This window comes from Calonectris borealis, chromosome 3 (genome assembly GCF_964195595.1).
Source record: "Calonectris borealis chromosome 3, bCalBor7.hap1.2, whole genome shotgun sequence".
Classification (NCBI taxonomy): Eukaryota; Metazoa; Chordata; class Aves; order Procellariiformes; family Procellariidae; genus Calonectris; species Calonectris borealis.
Window position 1 is genome coordinate 104,440,643 of NC_134314.1, and position 21,194 is coordinate 104,461,836.

General features: G+C 36.2%; 1 protein-coding gene across 1 annotated transcript in view; it reads left to right on the top strand.

The window, feature by feature from the left end:
- CENPF (centromere protein F) overlaps positions 1 to 21,194 on the top strand; it is a 43,679-nt gene that overhangs the window by 16,681 nt on the left and 5,804 nt on the right. Inside the window, exons 9-17 of the mRNA XM_075147079.1 lie at positions 1,793 to 1,921; positions 3,503 to 3,625; positions 7,318 to 7,453; positions 8,648 to 12,102; positions 13,645 to 15,942; positions 16,496 to 16,648; positions 17,735 to 17,911; positions 18,649 to 18,810; positions 20,436 to 20,622. Coding sequence (XP_075003180.1) covers positions 1,793 to 1,921; positions 3,503 to 3,625; positions 7,318 to 7,453; positions 8,648 to 12,102; positions 13,645 to 15,942; positions 16,496 to 16,648; positions 17,735 to 17,911; positions 18,649 to 18,810; positions 20,436 to 20,622 — 6,820 coding nt within the window. The remainder of the gene's footprint in view (positions 1 to 1,792; positions 1,922 to 3,502; positions 3,626 to 7,317; positions 7,454 to 8,647; positions 12,103 to 13,644; positions 15,943 to 16,495; positions 16,649 to 17,734; positions 17,912 to 18,648; positions 18,811 to 20,435; positions 20,623 to 21,194) is intronic.

Consider the following 21,194-nt stretch of genomic DNA (forward strand, 5'->3'; position numbering starts at 1 on the left):
GAAGCACTTCTTCTGTTTGTTTTGAGCATTCATCTAAAGAAAGAAAGAAAGGTTTTCTGCCGTTTCTCTCTTATACTGTAACACATAGGGCTTAGAAAGCAGAGTCTTTTCAGTCCATCAGCTCTAGAAATAATTATTGGAGTGCTTTGGGCCTTAAAGACATTGAATTCATCATTTCATTAATAAGGAGTGCACTAGGGTCCCAAGGGCCTCCTTGCATGAGCTCAGGAAATGCTCCTGACCAGAGGTTTGCAGAAGAGCTCTTTGGAACTAACACATACTTTACTCAGCATTAGTTACTAGTGTCAACTACTGTGACACCTAGCTGGTGTCACATCTTTTCTTTCTAAATTGTATAGTGCTTCTGTCGCCTTCTTTTGTGGGAATGCAGTTGCAGACTTATCTATATTGGGTTCTATGTAGAAAAATGCTAGATTTTAATTTTTTTTATATATATATATACACACACACATACACTCTCACACATACACATATTAGCATTGATCTTTCTGGGTTTTCTGTTTATGACAGTTTCACACTCATCCATACCTTCCCTGATAAACAAGAGCTGTTTGTTTACTGAATGTCTTAATGGTGTAGGAAGTGCTTGGGCCTGTTGTGCTGTTTTTGCTCTTGAGCAGAATGTAAGGGGTGTTGGCATCGTTTCACAGATATGACTGACTAAAGTACACTTGACTTGTGTGCAGGGGGTTCATGCACCTGGGAGCCAGAGCCACATTGCAGAAAATGTCAGCTCTAGTTCCTTCACAGTGAACATTTCCTTTCTGTTGTTTGTTTTGTTTTTTGTTTGGGTTTTTTCTTCCTTTTGCTTTGTTTTGTTTGACTGCTGACAGTATGGTACTGTGCCTTTTAGTGAAGCAGCTTGCCTGTATGAAGTAACTACGCCTATACTCTAAAACTAATAGGAGAAGCGCAAGAGCTTTATTGCCTTTTCCCTTCACAAGGATCTTAGAATTTGTTAGTAGAGCATATTGCAACTTTTGCGTAGCTATTATTGCTGATAAATATCCTGTTTTTTCCCTTTGCTACTTTTTATTACCCTCATGCCTCTTATTGTTCTACATCCTAATAAACCTCTGAAATCTGTGCTGAATCACAACTATAAGGTCCAAAGACATAGGAACAGTCCTCATGAGAAATGACGAGTACAGCTGTTTATCCTAATGGATGCCTACTTGGCATGTCATAAGATCCACACGAACTATATTATCCTTCTATAGATTTCAGGAAGTCTGTTTTGGGAATGCTATTTTTTGTGCAGTTTTCATGACTGCCCTTGTAAGATTATCTTGTTCCTCAGTCCCATGCTAGATATTATTTTAAGACTATTTTTTAATTTTCCTAGGAAAAAAATCAACTCTATAGTATGGTAAATAAATAATAGCAGAGATGAATTTGTCCACTTGTATGTCATGTAATTCTTATATGAAACTTATCTTTAAGATGAAGAATTTTAATACCATTACTTTCACTACTTTTAGACTTTTTTTTTTCTTTCTCCTTTCTGTGATAGGAATGTTGCTGTAATGGAGATGACATAAGATGACATTTTAAGCAGATGACATAAATCGGGTTAGGGCCATTCTTGCCCATGTGACATTTGCAGTATGCATCAAAGTTGTTTTTAAACTATTGTTCACTGTGTAAGAAAGTATCTCTGAGCAGGCAGTATCTGCTTATGAAAATCAGTTGTTATCACTCCAGTAACGAAAATAGAGACTTCTTGCAGTTATGTGTTTTATTTCTTTGCTACTGTACAACTGTTTTCTAGGAACTCTCTTGTCAGCAACGTTCTTTACAAACACTGGATCAGCAGTGCAACCAGATAAGAAGCAAACTGAATCAGGAGCTACAGCAAGCCAAAAATGACTTCAACGCTCTGCAGGCAGAATTTGACAAAGTAGGCTTTTTTATATTAAAATCTTCTACTAGAGCTGGTATTTAGTTGTCTCAGCAGTACTACCTTAATTTAATTACACACAAAGCAAAAATTAATGTGGGGACTTGTATTAATCTTTTATACAGTTTGTGTTAGCTGTTTTGTATTTACCATTTCTCACTGAAATACTATATATTTAAATGTGAATTACAGGCTCTTAAAAGTTTGGGGCTAGTCTACTTCCCACAGGGAAGGAGATGTGAATGCTGAACAGTGCAGCTAAAATAAATCTGTGAGAGAGGAGCAGCTGAGGCTGAACACAAGAGGGAGACACCTTATATAGAAAATGTGTAGAGGTGCAGTTTGATGATGGAGCTAAACTAAAGGTAGTTGCCCCTTGAAACAGCAGCCCCATTTCATACACCCTGGCCATGCACTCCTGGTACTTCTTTTTTAGCAGTGCTACTCCTCATGTGACTCTGCAGAGAGCTGATACAGGAGCTAAGAGAGCAAAGAAAAAATATATATAAATTAGCATATGTGTACACAGGCACAAGTGTTTGCTCTCAGTTTAACTCCCTGAACTGGTTCTCCACAAAATGAGATGAGTGTTGGGGCTTGTGTAAGGAGGAACATCAGTACAAAGGAGGTCTTCCACAGCTTTGGCAGCAGCTAGCTATTAGAACACATTAGTTGTCACAAAACCACAATTTTAAGGAAGTTAGAAAGCAGCACAAGCCTGAAGAGTGGGTGACCAGAAAAGAAGAATGTTTAAAAGCCTCAAAAACCCTTGAGAGCCCCTATAAAGCAGCAGAGCTAACTGAATTTCTAAAAAGGGCCACAAGTTTTTGAAAGTTATATTGAGAAGCCCCATTAGCAGGCAGGCTGAACTGAAACAGCATTTCTAAAACTGACAACAACTTTCTTGCAGGCTTGTTTTATTTTTGGAAATATAGCTATGGGAGTACATTCTGTCAAATGTTTTCAGTGGAGGTTTCTTTATATGCACATTCTTTTGTATATGCTTACTGAAGAAATTGATTTCATAGAGAGAAAAAGAGGTGCTTTTTAGTTCTTCCTCCAAGAAAGCTAATTTATTACCTAATGACCTCAGAACAGACTCTTTTTTTCTTCCTTTTTTGACCTGATAGTGGCATTTCCTTCCTTTTTAATCTGGAGCATTATAGGACTATTTTGAAAGAGCTAAAACTTGTTCAGTTTTTATAAAATCTGTGTCAATGGAGCAATAAATACAGTTATGATCCTAACTTTCTGATTCTCATAGCTTAGCAAAAAGGCTATTACATTCCCAATCTCATTTGTATCCTACAGATATCATTGTGGTGATGTAGCTGCAATTTCAGACAGTCTAGAACTGTATGTATTTTAGAGACATACCATCTTTCTGGTCAGAGGCAAAGGAGCGAAAAGGCAACAAGCAGCTATTTTCTGAACCATAGTAAAGCAACCTTAGGTTCACGGTGGGATAAAACAATGTAGTTTTATTTTGTAATACAATGTTGGAGTTCAAGAATGGGTGTTTAAAAAAAAAAAAGTTATATATTCCTGTGAATACAATGTTGATTTTCAACATTCTTACAGGTAATGGCAGTGAAACAACGCTTGGAACATGATACCAGTGATCTCACCCAGAAGCTGTGCAGAGCAGAGCAGGCTTTATTAGCAGCTCGGGCTAAGGAAACTGATTTTACAAGAAACTTGGAGGTAACCAATACAGAAGAGCAGTTGATAGAATTAATAGCATAAATTGGCAATCTGTAAACACTAATACTGTCGAGCATTTGCTCACTTAGCATATTTTCCCATAACCAATCTTTAAACACTTTCATGGATTATCTTAATAACGTATCTTAGTTGTAACACAAAATGAGGTCTTCGCTAACGTCATGTAGATTAATGCAATTTGTGGAGTTGACTGCGCGGTTAGGATTCATTGCTGTAATGCTGCTGATATAGTTCTAGTTCATGTCGGACTTATCTTTTATCAAAAATAGTTTTTTGTTTCAAGAGATTCTTGCTTTTAATCCTGAGATAAAAATATGTCAATGCTTGCCTGATTTTAAAAGTAAATTCTGGAATCGTTGACTACTGCTTTGATGCACACTATCAAACTCAATGATTTTGTACAAAGACTTACTATATCTTCTTTTAAAAAAAATGCATTTTTCTTAGAAGAAACAGTGTCCAACAAATATACGCTGCTGCAAAAACTTTCCCCCAAATGAAGATAAATTCAGAGAAGTCTTTGGATGCTGCCATACTACCTCATATTCACACATGCAGAAATCTTTTCACTTTAATGTCTCCTTTGTCGTCTCAGGGTATATTGTTTTGCTTTGGTGGCAAGTAGAGCAGCTACACTTGAAATTGTTACAGTTGTGCCACTAGAGACCTCTCAGTGCAAATTTTATCCTTTATTTGGAGAATCAGAAGTAAAAAAGAAAGAGAGCTCAATACCTATGTAATTCATGTCACAGTTTGTTTTATTTAAACACTCTTATTTTGCTTATTCCCTGTTGTCATGCGCAGATATAAAATAATCCGGCAAATTTTCTGCCAGAAATTTCCCTGTCAAAATTCTGTGAACAAATTTGAAGTAAAATAGTGTTTTTTCTTCAGATCAGCACAAACATTGGTACAGCTTTAGTATATTGTGACACTTTAGGTACATTCGTGCTGGTAGATTATAACATCTGGGAACGTTCCCAGCTATTGGAATGTGACTATTTATACTGTTAATTGCACTTTGCATTGGCCCAGCTGGCTAGCACTCTTTCATACAATTCCCAGGCACAGTTTGGGAGTTCACATGAGCCTGGGACCATTCCCAGCAAGCGGTTTGGTTAGAGCCACCTGTTTAGGAAGATAGAAGACTTTAGTGGTACAGATATGGGCTGTTCCATGCCACTTGGCCTTGAGGCCAGATAGTGGTCCTTGAAACCTATTTAATAAATAAATGTAACCAGTGCCTTCCAGTGGTAAGGCTAATCAAGATAATTTTTGTTCTTCTAATGTATCCCAGAGAAGGAAAGCCTCCATCAAGCTTCTGCACATTCTTAATGCAATCTTTCATATTTTTAGACAAAAAAAAAAATAGTTTATATCAGATATTGTGGGTTCCTGCCCTTTCTGGCTTTGAAATCATGGAGTGAGGTTAAATTTGATACAGTTTTTTGAGATCCCATTGTCAGAGAGCATCTAATTTGTGGAAATACCTTTTTTTGCTGCAAATTCTTGGGAGTGCTTCATTTTATCTACCAGTCTTGTATCCATTTTACTAGGCTGTAACTATAGTCAGATTTTTTCTTCGTATTTGTTTATCTTGGTCAGACAATTGAACAGCTGGTGACAGTGATGTTGTATTAGAACATGACCAATAAATTTATAAAGAAGCTTAATCTGGGGTAGATTGTAATATTTAGAGATCAGTAATGCTATGGTTCTCTATTTTAAGACTCGCACATGAGAAAGCATGGTATATGTCAGCAGAACTTAGGGTAAGGCTTGTCTTCCTCACTCTCATAAATAAGTATAGTGCAAAAAATTACATCGAATTGTTTTGAAGTCTTGGAGGCTTTGTTGACAGTAGATTTTGTTTATAGCGAAAGAAAACAAGAGTGAGATTGGCATTTCTTTTCCTTTATTAAAGGGAAATTGTTGCGGTCTTAAGTTAATGGTCTAACTACCCAGTGGAGAATACAGTTGTTTTCCACTGGTTAATCCACTGCTGTGTTTAGTCCTTACTATATAAGAAGATTGGTGTTCCAAAAAAGTTGCAAAAGAGATACACTTGTGAGACTGGATGCAGGATATGCTTAGTCTAAGGACTATTAAGCTTTGCAATGGTGGTATCTCAATAGCTTAGCAGTTCTGGCATCTTCGCATATGGTTTACATTTTGATGGTGCAAGCAAGCCCATAACTATTCTTGGAAAAATGGATCAGTCAGTCCCTAATCTGCTCATAAGCCTGTCCCATAAAGAGTTTCTCTAGAATAATAGTACTACCTGTATATAGGTTCTGGAGTTTGCTTTGGTTTGGTTTTTCCTTTTTCAAGGGACAATTGCAGAATGACTAATTTGAGTAATACAACATAAAAGTAGAATCGATAACTGGATTGAAACCAAATTGATTCTTTTGCTTATAGCTTTGGAAAGTGGCTAGTTACTATCAGATACTTAGTCCATTAAATTATGGGTTCCTGGGTTTTGCTGAGTGCTGCTTATTGGGAATGTTTGCACCAAATAAAAATAATGGGACCTTTCAGTCATTTTAATTCCTTAAACTTGTTTGTTTTTCTTTTCATAGATTTTCTAATGAACAGACTTGTTTAGTTCGTGTTCTTGTATTGCATCTGCATATGGTGCTTTGAATGCAAGAAGTTTGGACATTTGTACTTCTTTGAAAAAATTATTGTTAAGATTACTAGAAAACTTCATTGAAACTTGTATGTGACTGGATTTTTTTTTTTTTTTAAACTGTGGGTAGGGAATGCTATGAGTAGAAGGGAAGGTAACTGCTAGTGACAGTGATAATTTTAATCATGTTCTGAGGGTGATTTATTTATGTTGTTGCAAAAACAAGCCTGCCATGCCAGCAAGCGTTTAATTTTTTTCATCCAGACCTTTCCATTTCTTGAGCTTGGCTTTTGTGAAATGCTGCCCATCTGCTACTAGTAAACGGATGAATAATTGACGGCCTGTTTCCAATTGGACCATGCCAGTTCCATGCCATCTGTTGTCCAGCAGCACAGGAGTCTGGAGAAAAAGGATTAGTTTCTTTAAAAGAACTTTTATTTGGCTTCCTAGATGCAATGTAGTTACATAGTTTTGTTTGTGGTTTGGTTTGTTTGTTTGTTTTTTTAGAACTCAAATTTATTTGGAAGAAAATACTCTTAATGGCAAAACAACCCTCTGAACCTTCTAAATAAAACTTGATCAGTGTTGCCATGATGATGATGTTCAGTGGAGAGAGAACTTGTTGCTACATGACATGATAGGTGAAATCTGATCTATAAATTTCTTATTAATTTTGATGCTATTGCAGGGATTTGTTCCCTTTGTTGTTTTGGGAAAGTAGCCTAACTTCTTCAACTTGGATTTTATAGGATATGTCCTGTCCTGTCTCAATCTGTTTGGGGCAGGTCGTGTGGAGCTGTTTACTCTATGCAAACAAGGGACATGCTAACTACGTCAACTGGCAGCATCTCTCAGATGCTGTCAACTAGTTAAGAATAGTTCAGCTTATGTTCCCAAGCAGTGCTTAGGAACCCATGCATAGCTGGGTTAAGACTTAATAGGATCTAATGGAATATCTTTCTTTTGATTTAAATAAACTGAATTGTTTGATCTTCTTGGCAATTCACATGAAATATGGTCTTGTTTGGTTTTGTTTTAGGAAGTGAAGCAGCAGAAAAACCTTCTTGACTGTCAACTTGAAAAAAAATTGCAAGAGATCCACCAACTTGAAAAAGAATTAAATACGATCAAGCAGTCTCTAAAGCAGAGCCAGAGTTTTGCAGAAGAGATGAAAAGTGAGTTACATATTTAAATTTGCAGAATTCCTGTTACATGTTTAATGATGTATCTTTCCTGCAATCCTGTAAGTTTCATTGTGAATTAAAGTAAAAAGGTTTCCACTGTGGGATGTGATTAGTGTTTTTAACCAACATTGAGTTTGTCCTAAATGGAAATTAATTTTTGTCTATGAATGTATACAGTTCCTGAAGATACACAATTTTGAAATTAATCGAAGTATACTGAACTTATCAGCAAACTGAATTTCATAGAATCTATTTAAACCAGAAAACTTCTGTTTTGTAATTCTTTTATGTGTTTCATAGTTTTTGGGGGCAAAAAAAAAAAAAAGGAAGGAAAATGTTCATAACCACTGATAGTTGAATCTTGCAGTGTTTGTTTCTAATTGAGAACACAGTTTTTCAGGAATTGAGCTGAAATATACTTTGTAGTTCTGCTGGATCTGACTAAAAAAAGGGGATAGATTCCCACTTGTTGTTCTGTGCATCCCATTTGTTGTTTCTGTGCATCAATCAAACTTCATGTAAGATTTCAAAATGGAGCTTTTGAATTTGATTCTGTTCTCCTTAAAATTAATGACAAACTTTTCACTGACTTTCAACTGATGATTTGTTTTCGATCGTATAGAAAATTTGCAGCCTTTACCAGCTAGCTAGTGGAACGTAATGCCTCCCTGCCCCCTCCCCCGCCCCGTACTTATCTTTGGTTGTTCTTAGTCTGCTCCTATCAAGGCAGGAAAACAATTGTGACAATTTAGAAAATGACTGTGTAGAATTAGACATTCTTTGGCAGAAACTGATCCACAAGAAGGTCACATACTGGAATGAGACCTGTCCTGTTTTTTTTAAAAAAAAAAAAAAGACAGTGCTACTTTATATAAAAATTTGGTGAAAGTGAGACACAGCAACAACAGGTAGTTACACCTGAGAAGTAAGGACTGACCGGCTTGGAGTGCAGACTTGTATCAGACTGCAGAGTGGAAAGCTGACAATGTTTATGAGTACATAGTGTCCGATAGCCTAAGGTGATATAAATGATCCTTTATCCAGTGATATAACTTAAGAGTAATGCTTTGCACTAGAATGAGAATTGAAAATTGTAAAAGTAAATAGTAATTTTTCATTTAGAAAATTATCAGTCGAATTGCCAGTATTGACTGGGAAAGATTTGATGGTGTTTTTCTTTTACAGATAAGAACACTTTTCAGGAAGCAGAGCTGAAGTTACTGGAAGAGAAATTTAAAAAGCAAGAGAGCTCCCTTTCACTGGAGAAGCTGAAAATAGCTTTAGCTGACATGGAAAAGCAACAAGATCCTACCGAAGATCTACTCAAGGAAAAAGATAATCATATTAAAGAACAAAACTGTAAAATAAGTAAAATGGAGGAAGAATCAGAAGCTTTGCAGAGGCTCCTTGGATTCAAGCAGAGAGAATGTGCAGAATTGCAAAAAGAGGCTACTGCTTTTTCTCAATGGAAAAATGAAAATGATCACCTTATAAATAAACTTAAGTCTGAAAAGGAAGGTATGCTGACTCATATTAAGGACTTGGAGAGTTCCCTTCAAAGTCAGCAAATCAAAAATCATGAGCATAGTGAGAAACTCAGAATGATGGAAACTGAAAGTGACAGGAAAAGCACAGAAATTAGAGAACTTAAAGACATGCTGGAATGTAAAAGTGCAGAATTAGAAGAACAAAAAAAAGCTTTTGATGAACTTCAGCGGAAAGCAGAATGTTCTGATAAAAAGTACTGTAAAGAGATAGAAAATATGTCCTGTAAAATATTCCAGCTTACCAACCAAGTTGGTGAACTAGAAGAAAAGTTACAGTTAGCAGCAAGTGAAGGACTGCAAAGGGAGCAATGTTATCATGACCTGCTTGGTGAATATGAAAAAATCTGTTGTCTTATAAAAGCAAAAGGTACTTCAGAAATGACAGAAGAGGGAGAATTTAATTTACAAAGTGGTCAGCATAAAACTGTTTTAGATAATATGCAACTTGCAGTAAATAACTCCATTGCTGAGGATCATGGATGTGCAAGAACTCTTCTAGAAGTAGGAAAAACTAAGGATCTGGCCATTTTACGAGATCAGATCTCTTCTCTTGAGATTTCCTTAGTGGCTCAAAAGCAGCTGACTTCAAATCAGCAGCAGCAATATGAAGACTTACTGCAAATAAAGGGTGAAACAGAAGAAAGATTATTTAATGTGGAACAGATGCATGAAAGCTTCATGACAGAAACTAAACAGCACATTAGTAACTTGCAAGCAGATATTTCAGCACGTCAGAAATTAGTTGAAGAAACTTTAGCTATTCTTGAGGAAAAGAACGTGCAACTGCAAACTTTGAACGGAAGATTAGAAAACCAACAAGCTGAGCTTCAGGATTTAAAGACCAATAATAAATTGCTTGAGGATTCAGTAAGACAGCTGAAGCTCATGTCTGGAACATGGGATTCAGAGAAGAAGGACATGTCTTCAATGATTTGCTCATATAGCAAAAAAATTGAGGAACTTGCTGAAGAAAACGCAACCCTTAAGGATTTAAGCAGAGCTTTAGAGCAAGAACAAATAACTTTACTGGAAGCAAATAAAAATATTTCTCATAGTTTAAAGGAAAGAGAAGAAATCATTTCTGAAATGTCCGGAAAACACAAGGAGGAAAGACAACGTATTGAATCAAGAACTGAAGAAATCAAAACAGAGCTTAAAGCTTTGCAAGCAAAGTATAAATCAGTGGAAGAAGAAAATGTAAACGTGATGAGCATTCTGAGAGAGCAGACAATTGAATTTGAGGAAAAGAAAGCAAAATTAGAACAAGAGAAACGGGTATTTAGTGAGAATAGAGACATCTTACGTAAACTAATAGCCTCAGAAGAAATAAAAAAGGATTTGGTTCAAGAACTTCAGCAACTGCAGTCAGAATTTTCCAATATCCAACATGTGCCTTCTGTGGAGTTTGACTGTTTAAGACAGGAAATGTTAAATAACAGGGCAACACAAAATACAATGCAAGAGAAATGTGGTATCGTATTTCAAGACAAGGAGCAATTGGGGAAGGAACTAGAAACAAAAAGTGAACCGCTAATGTGTGACATTAGTTGTGAACGGAGACTCCATTCAGAACAGTTGAGGAAGTTCATGGAAGAAAAAGATGCTGAGCTGAATAAATACCAAGTTAAACTTGAGCTTCTTCAAATGGATTTTGAGGACAGAGAACTGTCCTTAGAGAACTGCAAGTTAGAAGTGATGCAACTGGAGACTGCTTTAAAAGGCATGGAAGTAGAACTTGAGAAAAGTGTGAGAGAGAAAGAGAGACTGCAGCAAAAACTGCTGTCTGTTAAAGAATTGAAAACTTCGAATTCTCCGCTTACAGTATTAGAAGAAGATGGCCACTCATTGGAGTATAATTATGATAGTGTTTCCCAGAATTGTGGCAAAAGAGGAATGGATGAAAGTTATTCATCAATCTTGCTGGCATCCTCTTTGCAGGTAACGATAAACAATCTGAGTGAGCTTGAGAAAATGTGTGAGAGGTTGCAGAGTGAGAATATTCTATTAGCCTCTGGGTTTAAAGACTCAAAAATCAATGGCATCACAGGTATTAATGAAGTGGCAGAGGAGAAGGAGAACATAATGAATGCAGATAAAAATTTAAAAGCAGAGAAAGCTATTTTTCCTGATGAACTTATGGATCAAAGTGATAACAGCGATCTGAGAATGTATTTTGATAATAAGGAAATGTCCTTCAGATTTAAAGAATGCAGTACTGGACCCAGTTCTGACTATGAAGATTTAAAATTGTCCAGCAAAGAAATTAAAATACACTTTGCTGAAGTCAGAGAGAAGCTTTTGTCTTTCCAGAATGAACATATAAAATTACATGAACAACACTGCAGTATGCGCTCAAAGATATCTGAGCTACAGTCTTGTATTGAAATACTGAAGGCAGAAAATTCTGCATTGTCGATGAGTCTGAGCAACGCTCATATAGATTCTGTGAGAGTGCCATTATCTTCTAGCCAAACCGACACACTGTCTAAATTAGATGAAACTAAGTCCATGGTTTCTTCCTCAGATCTTTTTGAAAGTCCCGGTTTTATAGAAGTAAGTGAGGTGGTTGATTCTCGTAACAGTGGTATGCGTAAATGCACAGAGGAAATGAATCAGCCAGACAGTTCTGCAGAAATAATTCCAGAAGGTGCAACAAAAATTTTGGTTCAAAATTGTCATAATGATCACAAATTGGACTCTGTTAGAGAGCCGAGGAATATTACTCCTAGGAAATCTAACCTTGAGAGTAGAATTGAAGAACTTCAGAAGCTGTGTCAGACATATGAGAAGGCCATCAAGGTGCTCGAAGACCAATTTCACATTCAAGAGAATATGAAAAATGAGGAAATACAAGAGCTGAAAAAAGTTATACTTTCTGAAAGAAAAGAAATAGATCATCTCAAACAGCAAAATCTATCTGACAAGGAAGAATGGCAACAGAAACTGAATAACGTGACTATGGAGATGGAGCGCAAACTGGCAGCAGAAAGAAAACAAACCGAGAATCTGTCTTTGGAGCTGGAAGCAGCAAGACTCCAACTACAAGTCCTTGATTTAAGTTCTCATTCACTGCTGTGCACAGATATTGAAAATGTAAGTAATTGCTGTCATGCAAATCAGTTTTATGTCAATCCTTTGATTTATGGTAAGCCAAATTTAAATTTTGAAATTAAATGTGTTTAAAATTGTGTCCCACAGAAGTGGTACTGTTCTTCAGAGAAAGTAGAAAAATAATCCATACCTTGAGTTCTGGTTTATGCATCACAGGGATCATGAGAAATAACAAATGATGACAAAACCAACAAGTTTAATTTATTAGAGTTGTGTAAGACTTTGCGCTACTTTCTTGGTTTTTCTTCAGGTCTGTGTCAGTGCGGATCCTGCTGTGTTAGTGGGTATGCATACACTGCATGAATCCGTACTCTCTGATTTACCACAGTCGGTTAAAGATGCACAGACTTCCCATGTCCCTTCATGGGACAAGCAAACTAGGACTGCTTCCACACCTCCAATTCCTTTCAGTACCATCAACAGCAGAACAGAATGAGCTGGTAGCAGAAGAGTTAATTTTCATTTCAGCCTGAAGTCCTTCAAAATACCTAAAGGAGCAAAAAATTTGGGAATCAGCTCTGTCTTTTTTTTAGTGCTGTAGATGGTGTGCAACCAGTGAACTAGGTTTTGCTGCTCCTTGTAAGGAGTGGCAGAATCAAAACTTCACTCAGAATGGAGGAAAACCAGTTTAATTCTTGCATACAATGTATTAGACTAATTCCCCTTAAAAATAAATCTAACAGGTGCTTGTGAGAATTCCAGTTTTGACCATTAAGTCCTGTGCAGTCCTGGCCTCCAGGGCCCAGTCAACATAGACTCAAAAACTAAAGTTTAACACTGCTCTCACAGTCTGAGCATCTTGAAGCTCTACATTTTGGGCAACTGTGCAACACTGAGCAACTGTTCCTTGCAGGGAAGAAAACCTTTCACTTGTATGTGTTGCTTGCAATTCACATAGAGCATTCACGCTGATACATAGACACTTGAAGAAGGAAATACTGTTCCTTACCATACATAGCTGCAGCTTTTTTAAGATGAAGTACTCAATACAGGTCATTTAGGTGCTGCCTTCAGACCCAGTTCTTTTTTGGAGTCCTCAAGTTTTGAAGTTACTCATTTTTATTGTTTCAAATGAGAGCATCAGGTGGCACGAAATGTAAGCCTAGCTCTGATAAACAGTGGTAATTTGGAAAAGGGATTATTTGAGGATTTGGGCTTGTCCATTGAAGATTCGCTGGTGTCTCATATAAGGTGAGCAGTAAACCTTTCCCCCATTAGTGATACTAATAATTTTTTACTTTGTCACATAGACACGTATTTTCCCAATATATATCTTTGCACTGAGTCTTTCAGTAAATTTGGCTGAAATTTCTCCCTCAGTATCTTTAAAACCTTTTGGCCAAAGATGCATGTGTGTATAAGTAAGTGTACATCCTTTCAATAAGAAAGCAGATTCTGAAGTAGAGAAGGATGCTATTTATTTTGCATAAGAGGAGGAAACCTTTTAAATGCATCTTGGTTTTTTTCTTACATATATTCTTTTTCTTTTCCTTTTTTTAATGGATCGATTCTTAGCCCTTGCAGAATACTGAACAAGAAAACAGTAGTCATTACCAATTGGGAGTGCCTGTTGAAAGCTCAGCACTGAAAAGCAATAAACCTAAACTAATCCCCATTGAGAAAATGGCTGTAGGAGATACCTCTGTGTGTGAAAATGTAACTGAGACTGCTGAAGCAAGACTAATGGAAGATTATACTGAGAAGATTTCTGGAGAACACGAGTGTAGAAATATGTCAGAAAAAATAACCAGCCCTTCAGACCATGCCAGTGCATTGTCATTTTCCAATAGTAGTATGTTTTTAAGTGCAGGGGATTTCTATGAAAATCAAATAACCACTGAAATGCTTCAGGAGGAGGCAAAACAGACTGCTGAAAATTTGAAGCTGATCTATGAGACAGAAGAAAGCCATAAACACGTTGATTTACTAATGAATGTTGAGCAATTAAACTCAGAGCTGAACTTTCAGAATGCACAATTAACTCCGAAGAGTTCAGCTTTTGCAGAACTGGAGGAAGCTACTGTAGTTGTTAAGGAAAAAAACTGTGACATAAAAGAAAAACTGGAATCAGTCTCTGTCAATAAGCAGCAATTATCTTTTAGAGTAGTCTCGTTAGAAAAAGAACCTGAGAACGTAAAATCTGAGCTGGAGATACGTAAAGTTAGATTGTCTAATGCAGCAGACACATTGGATGATGTAGAAATGACCAAGAGAGATTGTCATGAACAATTTCTTGCAGCTGAAAATGAGCAGAGGAGTCCAAAATCTGAGCAAGTTAATATTGAGAGCCATGCCTTGTTTATAAAGCATGATATTGAAATGCTTCAGGCAAAATGTCAGCAATTAGAAAGGGAGAGAGAAGTTAACCTGAAAACTATTTGTAGCTTTCAAGAGCACCTTGTTTCAGTCACAGCTGAGAGAAACCATATTGGCCAAGAACTGAGTATTTTGTCTGAAAATAAAAAAGAACTGGATCAGAAGTGTCAGAAGCTACAAGAAAAATTAAAAGAGCTACAGTCAACTAAGGTGGATTCTACTGAATTCATTAGAAGGTTAGAGGGTGAAGTGAGGACACAAACAAATCTGCTTGAGACTGCAAAATCTGATGTAAATCAATTATCAAATGAAAAAGATCATCTTCTGCAGAAGCTGCAAAGTTTGGAAAATGATGCTGTGTTTTTCGCCTTAGAAAAAGAAAAACTCCAAAATGAAGGAGCAGATTTAAAGAAAGAGAAAAAGCTGATTGTAACAGAGTTGGAAATGATGCAGAGTAAATTAAGTTCGTCAGAAGTGGAAAATTCAAAACTTTCCAGATCTTTGGAAGGATTGTTAACGGAAAAAGGTGAACTTGCTGCTAGACTCAGCTCAGCACAGAAAGAAGTAGACCAAATGCGATATGGAATTGAGAAGCTGAAAGTAAAAATTGAATCTGATGAGAAGAAAAAACACCATGTTGCTGAAAAACTGAAAGAGAGTGAACGGAAAGCTGACTTTCTTCTGGATAAAATAGAGAGGCTTGAAAGAGAATTGGAGATGTCAGAGAAAAATTTAGAAGATGCAATTATTCAGTCAGAGACTGCTAAAGCAGAAGCAGAAACATTAACAATGGAGATAGAAGAGATGACTGAAAAGCTGAAATGCTTTAGCTTACAAATTGATGTCCTCACCTCACAAAAAGAGTGTTTGGCTAAAGATTTAAAAGAAAAGCAAGAAAGAATCCTTGAACTAGAATCTTCGAATTTGACTGCAACAAAACTGTTAGAAGAAAAGGAGAAAGAAAAGATGCAGATCAAAGATGAGTTTGAAGATACTGTGGTATTGCTGAAATCAGAGCTCAAAGATATAAGTGAGAAATTAGAGTTTTCTTGCAAGGAGGAAGCAGATGCTAGAGCAAAAAAGCAAGCCTTGATTAATCAGGTGGCTCGTCTTGAGCAAGATAAAACAATACTATTACAGGAATGTCAGGAAATAAAAAATGAAAATATCAAATTGGATCAAACGAGGGAAGTACTTGTTCAAGAGTTGATGGATTATAAACAAAAGCTTGATGAAAAGGTACAGGAAAATGGTGGTCTTCAAAAGCAGGTGAAAGAAACAGAGGAGCTGTCTTTACAGCTGGCACACATGCAACATGAGCATGAATGTTGGCACCAGGAAAAAAAAAGGCTGCAGAGTTTGATTGCTGAGTTAAAGCTGAAGGAGCAACATTCTTCTGATAATGAAACCTTCCCGGATATCCTGAATGTTCTAAAAGTGTCTTATAAGGACCTTGAGAAGGAACTGGAATCTACACTTTGTGAAAAGAGCACTTTATGTAAAAAGGTAATACCATTTCCATTAGGGTACAGTTCCCTTTTTAGGAGTGGGATAAAGCATCCTCTGGGCTTACCACTTCCTTAATAAATTGTATCTTAAAATAACTTTAACCTCAGACTTTTACAGTAAATGTCTTATTTTTAAAATTATGTTTTCAATGCAATCATGAGTTTGCATTGAAGTTACAAAGCTGGAAAGCACAACATTGTTTTGTGTAGGATGAATGGGAAGGTTGCTTGAAAGTAGGCATAGAAGTTTAAGTAATCGAATAATGCAGGATAGTTTCCTCTCTCCTATAGAAGAAGAAAAAGAGGATAAGACAAATTGGTATTGGGTGAGTGAGTTTTTATATCAAGAATAAGCACTTTGGGAGCTGAAAAGAAAGTGAAACAACAATTGGACACTTGCCATGTGAAAACAACATTAGCCTGTTGTGACTCTTGCTTGGGCTTGGACCAGCTATGGGAATAAAATAACCCATCTTAAAAACTGCTTGTTGCATATTCTTTGGAGGTCATGACACATGTATTAAAAATAATTCTGGAAAATTTAATTTCAGGTAAATGAACTGACTGAAAGTCACACTGAGCTGCAAGTCAAGCTAAGTGATACTGAACAGAAGATTTCCAAATTACAGGAAGAATTTACCATAGAAAGAAGCAAGCTTGCTGAAGAAATACAGCTTATTCGAGAACATTCAGAAAAGAACAAAGTTAGTTACTCCGTGTGTGGTATTTCTGTGTTTAAGGCCAGATGCTCAAGTACAGTAAATGTGTGGAGGTTGGTCAAGGAAGCTGTGCTAATGTACAGTATCAGAGGTTCTTGCTTTCAAATTTCCAAAAATTTAATGTTCTTTTCTGAGATAGAATGATTAGTTAATAGGTTTTTTCCGCTCTTCCTTCTGTCGAAACTATGTTTTCTTGGCATAAAGGCCACAGGTGGATATCTAGAAATCTTTCAGTGCCAAGAAATTTTCTTTACTACAGGCATTCAATCATCAGACTGAGGATGTTAGATAAAAAATGTAACATTTCTCAAGTTTGTTTTTAAACTAAACTATTTTCAATGTTTAGTAGTGTTAAAGTACTTTCAGGACAGTCAAGGAAGAAACAGTTTTAGTCTTCATTGTTTCATTTTTTCATATTTAATTCTTAGAGACTGTTCTACCATCTAGATGACTGTAGGTCTTATTTGTGAACAATATTATGTGTTTAAACCAGCTTAAGTGGTCTTCCGACCTACTAACATTGTTTACAAAATTTTATAACCAGAGGCTTGTTTCTTTTGTGGTGTTGAGGATTTTTAGTGAGAAAAGAAGAAAGATTTCTGCAACTTTCAGAAATCCTGTATGGAAGTGCAGGCCAGCTGTCCAAAAAGTACAGTTGTAAAAGTGAATCAAAACGAAAATGCTTAGAAAGTCATCTTAAAGAGGGTGATGAAAGTGACCCTTAACCTCTCAAGTCACTCTCAGAGGGAACAATGTTTGGAGAGGTTAAGCTTTGATTTTTGGCAGTGCTGCTTGATTTAACAGTGTTGGCAAACTTGCACTTGACGTGCCCCTCAGATCATAATGTTTCTTTTTAGAAGACCCTCCGTTGCCTCCTATCCTGCCTTTTGTGTTCAGATGTTCCATTCTTTGATTACAGTGTGTTTAGCCACTGTTAAATACTTTTTTCTTACAAGTTGTTTTTGGAAATTCAAAGACATTTCAGATGAAAAGTCAAATAGTTTAATGGGTCAACTGTTTCTCCATTGAGAAAATTCTAAATATGAAAGAATGTGCTATTACTGTTTACAGATTCAGCTGCAACTAACTATGTCAGAAAAAAATGAAGTGACTAAGAGTTTGGAGATGGTACAGAAAGAGCTACAAGAAAAAGAACGCGAAATGAAAGGAGAAATATCAGAATACAAAGACAGACTACTTCAAGCAGAGAAAGAGCATCAGGATGCTCTGACAGAAGCAAACCGAAAGGTAAATCAGAAAATGGGAAGAATGGTGCTGCGAGTTTTTAATTAAATTCTATGTATTTTAAAAAATTTTGCTGATTCTATTGCAAAAGAAATTGTCTTTGCTAACAATATTTCCAAACTCTATATTATCTTGGAACTCAGTAAGTGATAAATTAACTTTTTCCATATAGCAAGCAGTGAAAGGTGAATTTACCTCAGAACTCAGTCAGTGTTAAGTGTATATATAACTTATCTGGGACTATCCATTTGAAAAAGGGAAAGCAACAGTATGTTTTAGTCCAGGAAATGGTTGTTTTGGTAGGAATGGGGAAGAAAGATCAACCACTTCAGGATATAAGGGCAAATTTGGAAATGCCATGCTGTATACAAAAAGCCATCATCTTTTCTGCAGAAATATGTGTCTATGAATATGTACTTGAGGCCAATAGGACACAGGCAAACAATTTACTATAATTATTTCTTAATAATTTTCATTCTTGTGAATATAAAGTAAATGTAAGAGGAAGTTGTAGTAAAATAAAGGGCTCTCTAATGGCAGACTTCTTAAAGGCAAGATTCTGGTATTCAGAATGTATGCTTGAGACAAATTGCTTTTTCAGTTTTAAACTCCTCAAAACATACCAAGCAAATTTGCTGTGGAATTCCTGTGGGCTGTGATATGCTCTTAAGTACATCTTTAAAATACAACTCAATGTCCCTCTTACTATCATGGTAATTAGGCACATTTTCTTTCTCTAGAATGAAGTAGAAATTGAGGCCTGTCAAGATAAGATGAATTCACTGGAGCACTTCATCAGCTCACAAAAATTGGAAATTGAGCATTTGAAGTCAAATAAAGAAGAGCTAAATAATTCCCTTAAAGAAGCTAATCAAACCTTAGGAGAACTCCTGAAAACTAAGGTAAGAAAAAAACATGTAAGCATTGCCAATTACATGAGACCCAAAGCACCGTGTAGTAAAATAAACGTAGGATTGGAAACCAATGCTCTAGAGCTTTGGCTTGACTTTAATACAGCTTTTGTTTCACTAATGAGAATATAGAGCACGGAGGAGACATTGTTACTATTGATCTACATTATGTATGCCATGACTGAGATCACCTAGAATTGGTTTATGTGATACTAAATGCAGCACTCTATTGTCTACACTGAACATTGCAACTGGGTTATAACGTGGATAGAATACACTCAAAGAGACTTTGCAGTGCCTCTATTTTCTGTTTGTGAATTACTTTGATGATAGATACCATGTTCTGTCTTAAGCATTAGTCTTGATATATTGCTCTTGATTCTTCAGAGTTTATCAATACCATTTTATATAGAATTCTCATTACAATTATTAACTAGTGTAATTCTCTAAACGACAGAACTGTTCTCAGTGATGATAGAATATGAGCTCCACATACTGTGCACAACTGATAGATGGGAACAGTTCTAGATGTGCTTGGTTTACTTTCTAGTAGTACAGGTGAAGTTTAACTGTCCATATAACTGAATTTCTGTATTCATTTCCCCTGCATTTTTCTCATCTACCTTTTTTTTTTTTTGTCCTGCTTCTGTCTATGATTGATTGCTGGCTCCAACTCTGTACTCCCACTTTGGGAGTGAGTATCTCTCTAAATGCACTCTTGAAGAAACATAGTCAATTCGATTTACATGCAAGTAAACACTGAATTGCAATACGTTCATCTTGCTCAACAGTTCTTTATTCCATAGGGCCCTCCACTGTGGTGTTAATTTGTTTAATACCAGCAGTCCAATGATATAGTACTATAGGATATGTGTCAGTGACAGAAAACAGTACTCATGATAGTGTAAATGTAGCATACAAGGCTTCCAGCTGTGCTCACTGTGTGGTATTTGCACACAGGTTGGTACCAGACTAGATGAGCAGGGAGCAGCCCAGGAGAGTGGAAGTGGGTGGAAAAGAATGATCTGCTGTGGCTCAGAATAGTATTTTTGAGCTGGAATTTAGAGTGCAAAGCAGGCCTGAGTTATCTTGCCTCTGTGGTAATAAGATGCATTAGGGATGAAAAGAAGAATAAAGGAGACTCAGACTAGGAGAGAGCACTTTAAAATTTAGAGTATTGGTTTGAAATCTTTTATCTGGAAAGCAGCACTTTCTTATGCCATGTCAATGAAGTGATAACAGGTGGAAAAAGGACTACTGCCTCAGAGTTCATACAGCTTTCTCATAGGTAGGATGCTAGTCTTGACATCAGTACTCTGAACACTCATAATTTGTTGATATATCTAGAGAGAATAAGTCTTCCTTATTGGTATTTGGATTATTGTTTTTCTGATGAGTTAATCACCTGTATGTACCCATCTAGTAAGGGGACTTTCATGTTTCCTGCAGTGAAGGAGCTTCTATAATGAGATTGTGTGGAAACAAGCAAACAAGTATACATTACAACCATGCTCTACAGCTAATATTGCATAACAGTTGAGCTTCCATTTGACATTGTAATGTTTAAATGGAAGAATTATGTTTCTAGTGTAATAATTACATTTCTTATTTTGTAGGCTGATAATATTAACCTTATAGTTCAGCTGAAGAAGGAAAATGAATTTGCCCATAGTAAAGTGCAACTGTGGATGAAATCCTGTAAGCAAATGGAACAGGAAAAGGAAATGTTGCAGAAACAACTAGCTGAACGTGATGAACTATTAAAGAAGAAAAATCTAACTATGTCAAAGTATAAGAAAGAAGGTAACTGCATCTAGATTCAATCTTAATGCTTTCTTAGCAGTGCATTAGTTTGTGAAACTTTCTTTTTCTCTAAAATGTCTGTTTGCATATGCAGCTCTAATACAGAGCATGATTCTTAACTAGTATAAAAAAAGTACAACTGCAAATGTGTCAAACATTTTCAAAATCTAGTTCATCTTCTTTCTGTTAAAGTATCAGAGGCAACTCCGGATTATGAATATGTATTTTAAATATTACGTTTTTGTGGTTAAAAGTGACTTAAGGAAGAAGGGGACTGTTTTTCTTAATAACTAAGTTTTGTGTACAAGTTCTTTTATCATTTTCCAGCAAGCTTTTCCCTCTGATTCTCATGCTTTGTTCTTTATATTTTGGCTCATCTCATGAGATGCACTGTGTTGTAAATGATACTTAAAGAAAGTTAGGGGTACAAACTTGAGTGTTCAGAAGTTACAAAATGACAGGGAAAATGTTTGCCCATGCACTGGTCAAGGATTCTTTTCAAATTTTTCATGTTTGTTCTCTATTTAACAAATACATTACTATGTCTAACATATTACTGATTTTGTTATACA